Source organism: Balaenoptera borealis (genome assembly GCF_965194805.1).
Source record: "Balaenoptera borealis genome assembly, chromosome: 21".
NCBI lineage: Eukaryota > Metazoa > Chordata > Mammalia > Artiodactyla > Balaenopteridae > Balaenoptera > Balaenoptera borealis.
The window spans coordinates 11,288,723-11,303,770 of NC_138880.1; the positions used below are offsets into that span (position 1 = coordinate 11,288,723).

At 43.1% G+C, this 15,048-nt stretch overlaps 1 protein-coding gene across 16 annotated transcripts in view; it reads left to right on the forward strand.

Moving 5' to 3' along the window:
• The window catches only part of FUT10 (fucosyltransferase 10), a 284,562-nt gene that overhangs the window by 12,097 nt on the left and 257,417 nt on the right, over positions 1-15,048 (forward strand). For 12 of the 16 annotated variants that reach the window (XR_014239082.1, XR_014239083.1, XR_014239084.1 and 9 more), the window contains exons 1-2: positions 11,129-11,353; positions 14,630-14,924. Coding sequence is in view for 11 of the 16 variants with exons in the window: in XM_082375002.1 (XP_082231128.1) it covers positions 11,273-11,353; positions 14,630-14,924 (376 nt within the window). In the remaining 5 variants the exon portion in view is untranslated. Of the gene's footprint in view, positions 1-1,568; positions 7,981-10,624; positions 10,743-11,000; positions 11,354-14,629; positions 14,925-15,048 lie in introns of those variants that run through there. The other 4 variants (XM_082375004.1, XM_082375005.1, XM_082375003.1 and 1 more) reach the window with 4 other exon arrangements.

Sequence of the window (15,048 nt, forward strand, 5' to 3'; positions counted from 1 at the left end):
ATCAAATGGATAATAAGGGAATACTATGAACAAATTTACACACATACATCTGACAATTGTGATGAAATGAAACAATCCCTTGAAAAACACAAACTACTACGATTTCCTGAATATGAAACAGTAAAAAGTGAGCCATGCAAATGCCTGGGGAACGACCATTCTAAGCATATGAACAAGCAAATCCAAAGGGGCTGAGTTTGGGCATGCTTGGTGTGTCTGAGGAACAGCAAGGGGGCAGTGTGAGTGGAAAGCAATGAGTGAGCTGGAGAATACTGGGAAAGAAAATTGGAGAAGTAGCCAAAAGCCAGATCGTATAAGACCTTATACTTCATGACTTTATTTTACGTGGCTATTTTTGAGTGGAATATGGACATGATCTGATTTGTGATTTTTTTTTTAATAATTTTTTTTTTGAAATTCACGGTCTTTTATTTATTTATTTATTTATTTATTTATTTATTTATTTATGACTGTGTTGGGTCTTCGTTTCTGTGCGAGGGCTTTCTCTAGTTGTGGCAAGTGGGGACCACTCTTCATCGCGGTGCGCGGGCCTCTCACCATCACGGCCTCTCTTGTTGCGGAGCACAGGCTCCAGACGCGCAAGCTCACGGGCCCAGTTGCTCCGTGGCATGTGGGATCCCAGACCAGGGCTCGAACCTGTGTCCTCTGCATTGGCAGGCAGATTCTCAACCACTGCGCCACCAGGGAAGCCCTGATTTGTGATTTGAAAGCATCACTCTGGCTGTCATGTGGAGGCAAGTGTGAAAGCAGGGAGCTGTTGGGAAGGTATTACAGTAGTCAAGATGACATGATGTTGACCATCTTTTCCTATGCTGATCTGCCATCTATATATTTTCCTTGGTGATGTGTCCAGGTCTTTTGCCCATTTTTTAATTGGGTTGTTTGCTTTCTTATTGTTGAGTGTTAAGAGTTCTTTGTATATTTTGGATAACCGGACTCTATCATATATAACTTTTGCAAATATTTTCTCCTAGTCTGGACTTGTCTCATTCTCTTGACCTTTATTATCTTTTAATGTCTATGGGGCTGGTAGTGATAGCCCCTCTTTTATTTCTGATATTAGTAATTTGTGTCTTCTCGCTTTTTTACTGGTTAGCCTAGGTAAAGGTTTGTCAAATTTATTGATCTTTTCAAAGAACCAGCTTTTGGTTTCATTGATTTTCTGCTAATTCCATGCTTTCAATTTCATTGATTTCTGCTCTAATTTTTATTATTTCTTCTCTTCTGCTTACTTTGAATTTTTTTTTTTAATTTTATTTATTTATTTATTTATGACTGTGTTGGGTCTTCGTTTCTGTGCAAGGGCTTTCTCTAGTTGCGGGAAGTGGGGGCCACTCTTCATCGCGGTGCGCGGGCATCTCACTATCGCGGCCTATCCTGTTGCGGATCACAGGCTCCAGACGCGCAGGCTCAGCAATTGTGGCTTACGGGCCTAGTCGCTCCGTAGCATGTGGGATCTTCCCAGACCAGGGCTCGAACCCGTGTCCCCTCCATTGGCAGGCAGATTCTCAACCACTGCGCCACCAGGGAAGCCCGCTTACTTTGAATTTAATTTGCTCCTCTTTCTTTAGTTTCCTACAGTGGAAGCTTAGCATATTGATTTTAGATGTTTTCTTTTCTAACATTCAATGATATAATTCAGTGTTACAATTTTCCCTCTAAGCTCTGCTTCCACTGCATCCCACAAATTTTGATAGGTTATATTTTCATTTTCATTTGGTTCGAAATAGTTTGATTTCTCTGGAGAATTTTTCTTTGACCCATGTGTTATTTAGAAATGTGTCGTTTAATCTTCAAATATCTGGGGATGTTCCAAAATATTGCCAAGTATTTTAGAATATTTCTGTTACTGATTTAATTGGTTTAATTCTATTGTGGTCTAAGACCATATTTTGTATGATGTCTATTCTTTGAAATATGTTAAGGTGTGTTTTGTGGCCCCGTATACCTGTCTTTTGATGTACATATGTATGCATGTTTTCTAGGCATGTACCTTGGAGTAAAATTGTGGATCACAAAGCAAGTACATATTTGACTCTAGTAAATACTGATAGACAAGTTTTCTAAAGTGGCTGTAACAATTACACCCCCACTAAGAGTGCACAAGAGTTCCATGTGTTCCACAGCTTTGCCTTTGCTCTGTATTATCAGTTTTAAAATCTATAGCCATTTTGGTGGGTGTGTAGTAGTATATCATTGTTGTGTTAAGTTGCATTTCCCTGATGGTTAACGAAGTTAAGCATCTTTTCACGTACTCATTGGCTATTTGGATTCCTCTTTGGTGAAGTGCTGTGTGTCTTTGGTCCCTTCCCTCCCCCTTTCTATTGGATTGTGTTTTCCTTATTGCACTGTAGGTGTTCTTGCTTTATTCTGAATATGAATTCTTTGTTTGATAAATCGATTGCAGATTTCTTCACCTACTCCCTGGATTGTTTCCAATTCTTTTAATAGTGTCTTTTGATGAACAGTATTTCTTACCTTTTTTAAAAAAATTTTATTTATTTATTTATTTATGGCTGTGCTGGGTCTTCGTTTCTGTGCGAGGGCTTTCTCTAGTTGCGGCGAGCGGGGGCCACTCTTCATCGCGGTGCGCGGGCCTCTCACTAACGCGGCCTCTCTTGTTGCGGAGCACAGGCTCCAGACGCGCAGGCTCAGTAGTTGTGGCTCACGGGCCTAGTTGCTCCGCGGCATGTGGGATCTTCCCAGACCAGGGCTCGAACCCGTGTCCCCTGCATTGGCAGGCAGATTCTCAACCACTGCGCCACCAGGGAAGCCCCAGTATTTCTTACTTTTAATGACATCCAGTTTATCAGTCTTTCCCTTTGTGTTTGGTGTTTTCTAGAAGTTGATATCATTATTAGCAACCTGCTTTTGCAGAGAAGTTAATTGAGGTGCTTGGCACTGGAGCTCTCAGGACCTGGAGGAGAGTGGGGCAGGCCTGTGGCAGCAATCACTGACAGGTTCCTGCAAGTGTGCCCAGCATGTGCATGACTCTGAGGGTCAATCCCTCCTCAAATTTTGATCCCTAGATGCCTCACCTCAGTCCCGGCCCTCCCAAGGTCTTGAAAGACCTCCCTAGGTTTATCACTTCCTGTCTACACTAGGCCAAAATAATTTTAATTGGGTTCTCTGAATTTGGAATTCAGTAGCTAAAAGTCAGTTTTCCTTCTCCAGTGAAATAGAGCTAAATGATCATCCTGCTCAGCCCACCAAGCACTGGCAGCTGATTAAAGGTACCCAGGCCTCTGCTTTGCTTAAAAGGTTCTCAATTTTCCTGAATAGGTGACTTTGAAGGGGCTCCACTCTTAGAGTTTGAGAAGCAGAAGAAAGAGGGTCTCAGGAGCCTCCCAGGAACTTGAGAGGGTTGCGCGCCCCGGGCTGGCAAGTGAGGGGCGGGCGAGTGTTTCCCCAGAACCGAGGTGCCGCAGGCTTTTAAACGGGGCATCCATGAAAACCCGGATCCAGGATCGCTGGGCCTGGACGCGCCGAGGGTTATCCCCTTTCCCAAATCTCCTCTCCGAGTCTTCGCCTGAGCTCCGGCCGGGCGCAAACTGAAAGTGAAAAACCGCGGGGCTGCAGCCGGCGGTGGGAGCCTACTTCTCCGTGACGAGGTGAGTGTGAACCTCTGGGTCTCTCCTGGCTTGAGCAGTGGCTTGGTGGGAGCATAGTCTCGGTGCCGAGAAACGAAAAGAGACTTGGCTGACGCGCGCGGGAGCTGGGACGCTGCCCACCGGACTCACCGCCGTAGGAAACCTCTTTGTGCCCAGACGGGAGTGTGTGTCGGAGGAAGGCGGAGTAGTGTGCTGGAAGGAATCCAAGTCTGCTTTGGGAAACCTTGGGCAGTGCTTTCCGGGGACACTGCCTGAGATGCAAACCCATCTGGCTGCTGAAAAGCACAGGTGGGAGGCAGGTGATGAGCAGGGGCCTCGGCGGGAGCCCCGGGAAGCGCGCGGGTTCCCGTCGCCTCCACCCCCACCCGCCTCCCAAGGAAGGTTTTCGCGTACCTCCCCGTCTGCCACGATCTTCCCAGCCCCACCAATTCCAGAACCTAACTCCGCCTCTGTGCTTTGTGAACGGCTTCCTTCTTCCCCGCGTCTTGACTGAGAATCACTTGTTGCTAAATTTGTGTGCTGAAGTAGGAGCGATTCTGGCTGTCGAGCTGTAGAGAGCATTGCCTGTTTAACGGAGAAGATGCTCCGCGAGAGTCCCCGGCACTGCAGGCTTTGCTTATCATATGCAAGCCATTTCTTAAGTATTTTTGCACCTGATTAGCGCCCTCAGGACTCAGCTAGTGTAATGGATAAAAAGAACATTGGTGTGATTTAAAGACATTTTGGGGGGCTCTTTTAACGCTTCTTTAATATACAGCAAATGCCACGCAAAATGACTGTTTTGCTCCAGCAGGCCCCAACTGTCACAGCGCCCTGCGATAGTCGGGGAGAGTAGTATGCATGTCGTGACTTGGATTGTTCATTTCATTTGAGGGCTGCTTGTAATTTTGAATCTGGCAAGTTGGTCTTCAGGACCTCAATCTCCTTATACATCCTTCCTTCTCTGAAGATGAGACACCCTAGAAGCTCATGACCACTGGTGGGCTCGTTAGTGATGTCACTCTACAACTAGGGCATTGTTTCTCCTGCCTGGTCCACGTGGTCTCCCAACGGGGACTCTTAAGTGGGTCCTGGCTATTATCTGCATTGAATAAGCAGCCCAGGTATTTGCACAATAAAGGGGCAGAGCCAGCAATCTAGCCTCAGTGTTAGAACTTTCTTCCTCTCCTGCCTGTAAGCCAGAGGCAATGTCCTAGCATCCGAGGATCATTTACGTCTGCCCCATTTTTGAAATTACTGTCCTGACTCTTCATTTGCTGCCTTCCTGCTAGATGGCAGTGTGTAGCAGTGAATTTAAATATACAGTCTCAGCTGTTACTGTTCTATGGCTCAGCTTAAATTCTTCTTATCTTAAAACAGCATTTTTGAAAAAAATTCACACTAGGGTTAAAGTTAGGAAATAAAGAAAATGAACGTACTGTTTGGACAAACAATGATGTGATTCATATATGTGTAATTATTGCTCAATTTGCAGACGTTTCCAACCCATATTTAAATGCTCTCTAAATTTGGAATGTAAAGAGTTGATTTCAGTAAGAAATCTAGTACCTAATTCAATTACCAGCATTCTACAATAAACATTTGTAATAGGGCTCTTGACCATGAGTTTTTAAAAATTAAAAAAAAATAAGTTTATCTTTATTTACAGTATTTTTCAGATATTTATTTACTTGAGAATAAAATTTGAGTTTTCAGAAGTTAATGTTGAATTACTCAAAAGGAGAATAAAGATCAAGTAATCCTAAAACTTGTCACATAGAAATATTTCTTGTTTTATATATTTCCAGAAATCTTTAGTTTGTGATGACTCGGATTGTCTTGATTACTATCTCTTTACTTGATTAATTTTTCTTCTATGTGGTGCTCTTGGGCACTATTCATGGGATCAGAGAGCTTAATTTTGGGATGCAACCTCAGAAGATCATCTGGTCCAGCCCTTCGTCTTTAGGCATCTGAAACATTAGCCAGATTTTGTCATTGTTAATCGGTTCCTCACTCATGATTACATGAATGATCAAAGCGGTTAAGGGACTTTAATTCACAACTTTTTGCCAGGAAGGAAAATTGTTACTGAGTAACCAGTAAGCCCTTGTTGGAGAAAGAACAGTTAAAAAGAACACCTTCCAAGGAAAAAGAGGAGAAAGAAAGTCCTATTCTCGAGGCGCTGGTTCAGCTCTTAGTGTGATACAGAGTTTTCCCAGTCTTGGACCCCCTCCTCCATTTAAAAAACCTATTTTTTTGGAATGCTTTTATTTGGGTCTTTATATCAGTCTTTTTATTTAGTTGTCTGTCTGGGTTTGTTTTTATCTAGTTTCTACATTAAGTAGACCCACTAAGTGAGATTGTATAAATACTGTATAATTTGAGTGCTTCAGTATGTGTCTGGAATTTAAGAATTTAAGAATGGCATCACCTTCAGTTCTGCAATAGAAAAGTAAAGGTGCTGGTGCTACAACTTCCTTCCCCCCATTAATCACCCCCCTTAATCACCAGTCTTGATTCACGAGGCTGTCAGTATCCCTTTCTCTCTCATTATTCTCTGTTTGTTTCTCCTGCAATGTGTGCTTGGTCCAAGAGGATCACCTTCCCAGATAGAAATCTGCAAGCCAGAGCACTCTTTACTTAAAAATAAATACTCAGCAAAATATGAAGTCTATTAAAAAAGGGTGAGGAACAGATTAACACAGATAAATGTTAATAAAGAAAACTGGATGAAAGCGTAAACTGTGGAACCATCACACCATGCTCATCAGGCCAAGGGACAGTCTTCTGATAATTAACAACACTGGTCAACTTTTTTTGTTGTTTACATTAGTCAACTTTTTAATGTTCAACAGTTGTTTTATATGTACCCAATAAAGCAGCTTTAAAGAGTTTCCTAAAATCCCCCAGCATTCTCCCCACTGCTGTGATAGAAACAAGCACAAGGTATGGATCTAGATCTCCTGACTTGGTACTGGGGAGGAGTAACCCTTCCCAAAGCAGGTAGCCTTGAACGTCCAGGAGAATGGCTATGGTAGCGAAAGAGGTATGGGTGTTGTAGGTAGGGGCCAGAGCACAGAACAGGAAGCTGTATCCCAGGAACAGCCAGAACAAAGGGTATGTGTGGTAGAAGCTAGAGAAGTAGGGCGGAGTCCAGGGAGTCTTGTTTTCTAAACTGATGAATTTGGTCTTTATCTTGAATTCTTTGGGAAGCCATTGATGGATTTTAATCAGAGGCGAGATATGCAATCTACATTCCAACAACATCTCTACAGCTGAATGGCGGATGCTAGCGGGTCAGACTGGTAGAAATCCCAGTTATCAAGCTTTTGAAGTCACCAAGTAGGAATGGATGAGGAGTGTCGGTGAGGACAAGCAGAGTTGAAGAGAGTTAGTTAAAAATTGCCTGGAGAGTTGTCCGGAGGCCCTTAGGCCTTCCCATCTGCCTCCCTTGTCATCAGCCTTTCCCAGGACAGCACCCCACTTAAAGGGACGCTCTGAGGGTTTACCCATCATAAAATGAAAACAGGTTGGGAGAGTCAACTTATTTGAAAATGGCACTTTGGTGTGAATAATTTAAGTTTGGTAATTAGATATATTCCTTTGAAAGGCTCTCCCTGGTATACCCTTAAACTCAGTTAAGACAGTCGCTCATTAACCCAAATGACTCACCAATCACTAGAGGAGAGATGATCCATGGAGGCTTCCCAGAGCTCCCCGGTGTGTGGCACCTAGGGTTGGCTTCTCATTTTACACTCAGAGACACAGCGCAGAAATCTTCTTCGTCCCATTTCTGAGACCCTTCACCTGCACCTTGGGCCGGCCCTGTGTGGCTGACATTTGAAGCTGGCATCCTCAGGCTGCTAGTTCACTTTCAGATGTTCAGTCTCTCTTCTGTCCATTTTAATTCAAATTAAAGCGGACAGCGCTGAAATTATTTTGGAGTGAAAGTGTTGCTGGTTTTGATGGAATAGCACTTGGAGGAGTGTGAGGTGGTCACGCTCAGCTCCAGACCCCTCTCTGGGCAGCAGATGGCCGGCCCCAGGCCGTGAACACAGCCATACGATGCATTTCAGAGCTCAGTGCTTGGGTCAAGAGGGTCGGTTAGTAAGTCCATTTCAGATGTTATCTACATGGTTGCCTGAACAAACACACACTACTCCAGCCTGGGAAGGAGTGTTCTGGGGCACTCTCTTGGAGGACTCTGAGATTCACCCTGGGGGCAACGATGAAACAGAAGGGAGCCTTCTTCTTGGGGACCCATTGGAGTCCCATTGTATTGGAGCTTGTTGGCCTTCACGGTGCTCTCTGCAAGCCCATCTGTCCCACCAGCCGGGGAACTGCTTACTTGATGACAAACTCCCAGGTAATTAATGCCATACGTATATTAGATTGATGTGCCCCAAGGCCTGGTTGATTGCTGCCTGCTCTAAATCATAATACCATCTACACTAGCTGATTCTCTTCTTTAGTGGTGGGTATTTATCCACAGCTCAGTCCTTGAGACCATACTACGTACTTCTGGTTTGGGGAATATGACCTAAATTGAGATTCTTTGAATGGAAGGGAATTTGTAACCTTAAATTCTTCTGTCATAATTTGTACAGCCATGTGAAGACTTAAAAAGGCCCGAGGACAGGTCTGAGCCATGTACTAGCTGTAAAAATATCCCAAACTATGTCCTCACACACTCTCTCCATCTTTTGTTTTCCTTTATTCCTGACTCTTTTGTACTCTTAACAAGCTGTCACTATTTTCCCCTTCTCTTTCTTTTCCACTGATCTTGGAGCCAGGTGACCTGATTTCTAGACCCACGTCATCTTTAAAAACTATGATCCTGGGTAAATCACTTAAACTTACCAAGGATCGGTTTCCTTATTTGTGGGAACCGAGAATAATAATAATGGCCGTACCTACATTACAAAGTGGTTAATGGATAAGATTAAGTGGAGTGATATATTGAAAAATCTTTTGAAAATGATTTAGCTTTATATCCATTTAAAGTGGTAATATTATTTCATTACCTAATCTGGGTTACATTAATTGTAGTTATAATAAATTGCTTTTGCATATTAAATGAAAAATAGATAATCTTTCTGTTATAAAAGGGAAAGAAATAATGAGAGTTAACATTTATTCTTTACTGTGAAGAAACTGGGGCTTAGAAAGATTTAGCAACTTGTCCAAATGTATATTACGTATAAATGACAGCTAGGATTGGTGCCCAAATGTGCTAGCTCCCCATTTTATGTGATTAATAGCTACTAGCATCTACTGAGTAGAAGGAAGGGCGCTTTTCAGGTTCTTTAGGACTTTTGATACTTTTTTCCCTGGTACATCATCTGACAGAGAGCTATTGTACACAGGTTTTTTTCTGTGATTTAGGCAGGTAAGCTGTGAGTGTTAGTATTATCTGGTGGGAATTTTATAGCCTTTGTGTTAACAAAATATAAAAAGAATGTGTGAATTTCAGAGTCTGACTAGTTTCTGGTTGTATTACTCATCAAAGTTACAGTCTTGGGCAAGTTACTTTACTTCCTTCAAATTCAGTTTTCTTACCCTTAAAAACGAGGCTAAAAATTGCTACTTCATGAGTTGTTGGAAGGACTGAATGAGCTCATGCATGCTGAGTACTTAAGAAAGGACGTAATAGGTCACTCAACAAATATTCGTGATCTCTTTTTCTTTGGCAAAGTATTTCCTCCTCGTGAAGTTCCAGTTGATCTGTCAGTATCATACTTTATATGAATTCAACTTCATTTTCCACTTAAAGCTGTGATAAAAATTATAATAATATTTAAACATGAGGATAGCAAACATTTCTTGGATATTTATTATGTGTCAGGCTCTGAAATAAGTGTTTTGCCAGTTTTAGCTCATAGAATTCTCACAGTAACTCTGATTAGGCACCTTATTATTATTATTTTTTTAAACATCTTTATTGGAGTATAATTGCTTTACAATGGTGTGTTAGTTTCTGCTTCATAACAAAGTGAATCAGCTATACATATACATATGTTCCCATATCTCTTCCCTCTTGCATCTCCCTCCCTCCCACCCTCCCTATCCCACCCCTCTAGGTGGTCACAGAGCACCGAGCTGCTCTCCCTGTGCTATGCGGCTGCTTCCCACTAGCTATCTGTTTTACATTTGCTAGTGTATATATGTCTATGCCACTCTCTCACCCTGTCCCATCTCACCCCTCCCCCTCCCCATATCCTCAAGTCCATTCTCTAGTAGGTCTGTGTCTTTATTCCCGTCTTGCCACTAGGTTCTTCATTATCTACGCTTTGGGAATTGAATCAAGGAGAGGCTGGGGAGTTGAGATTTGAATCCTGGCAGGCTGACTCTAGAGCCCGTTCTCTTAGACGCTGTGGATTGCGGGACTTCCGTGGATGAAAGAAGAAAAATGCGCTTTTGGCTGTTTCTGAGACCAAGAGTTATTTTGTTTCTGAGGAGAAGAAATAGCCTAGACTTAAAAGCTAATTAAGGTTGATGCACGAGAGGGGAGCATACCTTTAAGACCAAGGCATTTAACCAGAATTCTACATCATTTTTATATTTCTCATTGTATCTTCAATTCTGTATCCGAGAGGTGTACGGTCAGATCTTAGGATCAGCCCCTGGAGCACTCCCTTCCTCTGGAATGTTGATCCTTGCTTTCCTCTGAACTCCACAGGGTCATTTGCTCAAGACATTTGACTTCAGAGAACCCCGGGAATAAGAGGCATTCTATGGGACTATTTAGCACATTTAAAAAACTTTTGGAAAAGATCATCCATTTCAGTTGGATGGAAATCTTATTTCAAGATGTCCAGAGAACCATACTGCCCATATAACCCACTGCTTTAGTGCACTTGCCATAAAAGACTGAACAAATAAATCAGTAATCTGAATTCCTTATGTTGTAGCTGAAGTTGTTTTCCTTGGGGGGAACTGGGGTCAGTTGATCATTTCCATTTCTAATCAATGCCTGAAACTTTAATTTGTTTTTTCCCTAATTTTTACAGGAGTGGGTGGACAGTCCTGATTATTTCTGCTCCACTTCTCTGCTGTTTTGAAACTTAGATAGAAGGAAATGACTACATGTCAATGACTTTTGGAATTCAAGTCTGATGGCAGGGAAAATTAAGTGGAAGCATCATTTTAGTCTCGGGACCTGATTGTCGATCTCTCACTCTCCTGTAATGGACTTTCTGACCTTGGGCAAGTCACTTCATCTCTCTGGTCCTGGTTTCCTCATCTGTGAGTGAGGTATTAGGTCTAAATGATCTCAAAGGCTCCTTTTACTTTTAAAGCTTTGGGTTTCTTCTACACGGTAACCCTGCAAGACTTCATTTATGAAATCTTCTGCACTATGGCTAAAATATTGTTCATTTGTTACAGATTTTTTTTGATGCCTTCTGGTTTAAATAACCTCCAGCTGCTCTGATGATCGCTTAAGAAGACTGCATGCTGTCCCCTTTCAATGCCAAGCCAGGCCCACTCAGAAGCTCAGTTCTCAGTCCTTCATGGAGACCAGGTCCCAGCAGGAATGGCAGTGGAGGAAATTGGCACCCAGATGGTTCCTCCACGTGAAGTTGTCTTGGGCTGCGGGCCGACTCGAGAACACCTGGTGACCAGGCTAGCCCTCTGCCAGTCACCCAGGGCAGGGCAGCATGGTGCGGATTCGGAGGAGGAAGCTTCTGGCATCTTGCCTGTGCGTCACGGCTACTGTCTTTCTGCTCGTCACACTCCAGGTACCAAGAATGTGGGTTATGCAGTGTTGATTCCTGGGCCTTTGCCACCCACCCCGTTCTCTCCAAGTACTTTACTTTTTGCATCATCTCTCAGGATCAGGATTTTCTATGTAAAGCAAGGAAAATACTTTCTTTTTTAACAGACGAAACTGAGGTTTAGTGAGCGGATGTGTCAGGTTTAGTGAGTGGATGTGTCAGGTAGAAACAAAATCAGTGAGTTAGGGGATCAGTTTGCGACTCTTGCAGGGTACTGGTTTTAGAGTAGCAGAAGGTAGAGTTCTGTCTGTCTTATTGGGTCAGAAATGGATGGCTTCCTCCAAGTCATGATCCCTTCTGAAAGATGCCATTCTTCTTTTGTTTTGTTTTGTTTTGTTTTCTTATTTTGGCCCTGCTGTGTGGCTTGCAGGATCTTAGTTTTCTGACCAGGGATCGAACCCCCACCCTCGGCAGGAAAAACACAGAGTCCTAACCACAGGACCGCCAGGAAATTCCCTTCTGTTTTTTAAAAAAATTAATTTTAAATAATTAATTAATTATTTTGGCTGCGTTGGGTCTTCGTTGCTGTGTGTGGGCTTCTCATTGCGGTGGCTTCTCTCATTGTGGAGCACGGGCTCTAGGCGCACGGGCTTCAGTAGTTGCAGCACGCGGGCTCAATAGTTGTGGCGCGTGGGCTTAGCTGCTCCGCAGCGTGTGGGATCTTCCCGGAGCAGGGCTCGAACCCGTGTCCCCTGCATTGGAAGATGGATTCTTAACCACTGCGCCACCAGGGAAGCCCCCAAAAGATGCCATTCTTGAAGAAGTAGTGACTATTCTGAGGACAAGCTAGTCGCTCTGCAGGACACACACATCTGCATTAATAAATTTGTCTGTAGTAGGGTGAGTGACCTGAAACGTTTCTTCAGTCCCCCCATTTATTTCATTTAGTTGGTTATTCTCAACTTCATTTGCTGATTTCAAAGTAAAATAAAAGTTTCACAGTGATAGTAAAAGTAGAAATACGAGTTGAGATATTTTTAGCACCCACTCAAGGACCAGCTGTCCATTTCAAAATCCAAGAGGACTTTTAAAGATTATTTGTGGATGTGAGTAGTTCAGATGTGGAGCTGATGGAGACAGAAGTGTTCTCTGGGCGTGTTATTCTGGAGGGCTTCCCTTCTCCTCGCTTAGGACTGAATGAGCTTATGCTTATCAAAGGACTTTGGCAGATAGTACTGCACTGTACTTCCACCACCTTCCACTGCCAGGTTGGGATCCTGGTCAGAGGAAACCCCTGGCTCCCTGCTTGTCTGTCTTGGAGGTGGGTATCCAGGACCTGCTTGAACTGGAGGGGCTGGAGTTTTCTGCTTCAGAAATCTCTCTCCTTAAAGCAATCCCTATTATTCTTTTTTTTTTTTTATTTAAAAAAAATTTTTAGGCCACGCCCTGCGGCGTGTAGGACCATAGTTCCCCGACCAGGGAACAAACCCGTGCCCCCTGCATTGGGAGCGTGGAGTCTTAACCATTGGACTGCCAGGGAAGTCCCAGTCCCTATTATTTGGATACGACCTTATACCTCACATAGTAGACTTTGATCAGAAATGTGGAGCAAAATTTGTCTTTGAAGTTATAAACATGGCTTTCTAAACGTGTTTCTTTCAAGTTGCTGGTTGTATATTTGCAGGAAAGGTTGGGTGAAAAGAGTGTTTGTAGCTACAAGTCAACTCCATTCCATCAAGCTATTGGGGAGTAGCCACATTATTATGTTATCATAAAGAGGCTTAGAAAGTTATTGGCAAGGGCTTTTAGTTTTCAGTGATGGTTTTACTGTTCTAATGATGACTTTGGTGTCACAAGTGATCTGTGCTTTTTTTTTTAAAGCTAATAGAATTCTTTCTTCCATTTGGAATACTATGTGGCGTTCACTGAGTGGCTCTTAATAGCTTTTTGGCCTTGGATCCCTCAGAGAATCCAGTGAACATTATAGACCCTCCCCAGGGAGTTACAGACTCTGTATCACCTCAGTGGGCAGGGCCCTTTTCTGACACCAAAGGTAGCAAATACATAAAGAAGGCACCACCACTGGCTGCTGAGAGTGGGGTCTGCGGGCCACACAGGTAGTGCCCTCTGTTGACAAGTGGACCAGTTAATACGTGAAAATATGCCTTCTTTTACCAGCTTTATTTGTTGTATAGTGTGACTACTAATGTTTTGTTATATATGAAACAGACCAGCCCCTACTTTATACTGCTCTCTCTAACATATTTTTGTAATGCCATGTCAATATCAAACCTTAAAGTTTGATGAAAAGGCAGCACTTTTGGAGAGCTACTGCCCCTCTGATTTCACTCAGTCTACCCTGCCCTTCAGATTACTGTGATTGATGACCTAGCTCTCCAGGACCCAGACTCTCTTGAAATAAATTAAAAAACATGGTTTTAAGTGAGAAGGAGCCCAGTACTTATGCCATCTCTATGCCATAGTGGATATTATTAGAAATATAAAATCCATGTTATGGCTCCTTTAATTGTACGAAAAGGAAACCAACTGGTAATTTATAACTTATTTTCCCCAGAGTGCAATCTCCAGCAATAGCCAGATAATAACCCTGACTCTCACAGGTTTCATTAAGAGACACAACCACTTCTGGATTCTGTATTTGCCTATGAAATGGAGGAGAGATGTATCTGTTACGTGTTTAGTGGAATGCAGCATCCTTGTTGGTAGATATTTTGGAGGCTGTGTCCCTACCCTAATCCCTGGAAACTGTGATATGTTACTTTACTTGGCAAAAGGGACTTTGTAAATAGATGGGATTATAGGGACACACCTTGAGGTGAGGAGATAACCCTGAATTATCTGTGCAGGCCCAGTGTAATCTCATGAGTCCTTAAAAGAGAAGACTCTTTCCTGGCTGTGGTCACAGAGAGATACGATAACAGGAGAAGGGTCAGAGACATGCAACGTTGCTGGTTTTGAAGATGGAGGAAGGGGGCCATGAGCCAAGAACTGTGGGTGCCTCTAAAAGAAAAGCAAGAAAACAAATTCCCCACCAGCGTTTCCTGAAAAATGGCATAGCCCTGCCAACACCTTGATTTTAGCCCAGTGAGACCATTTCAGACTTCTGACCTCCAGAATCGTATGATAATAAATTTGCATCATTTTAAGTTGCTCAGTTTGTGATAATTTGTTATGGTAGCAATAGAAAACTAATAAGAAGCTAAATCATCAAGATGCATGGGAGATGTACAGAAGGAAATTAAACAGTCTGACACTGGCAATAATCGTCATCTCTTTTAGGTAGTGGTTGAGCTGGGAAAATTTGAAGGGAAGAAGTTTAAAAATTCTAATTTGAAAGACGGACATGCACAAATGGAAGAAGAGCCTATACATCTCCATCCATTCCTTAAGAGAGGAGGACTGACCCTGAATAGGAAAAAAACATTGGCAGCTGATAGCTACCCCATCATGCTCTGGTGGTCCCCACTGACTGGGGAAAATGGAAGGCTAGGCCAGTGCGGGGCAGACACTTGTTTCTTCACCATCAACCGGACCTACCTCCATCATCACAGGACCAAAGCCTTCCTCTTCTATGGTAAGTAGGGCTTTTGCCTTTCTCCCTTAGCTTGCTGACATCCTACTTCAACACTGAGTTACTGCCTTTCTCCCAAGGAAGAGATGGTGGGCTCCCCTTGAAAGCACTTGGCACGCCCGATTTC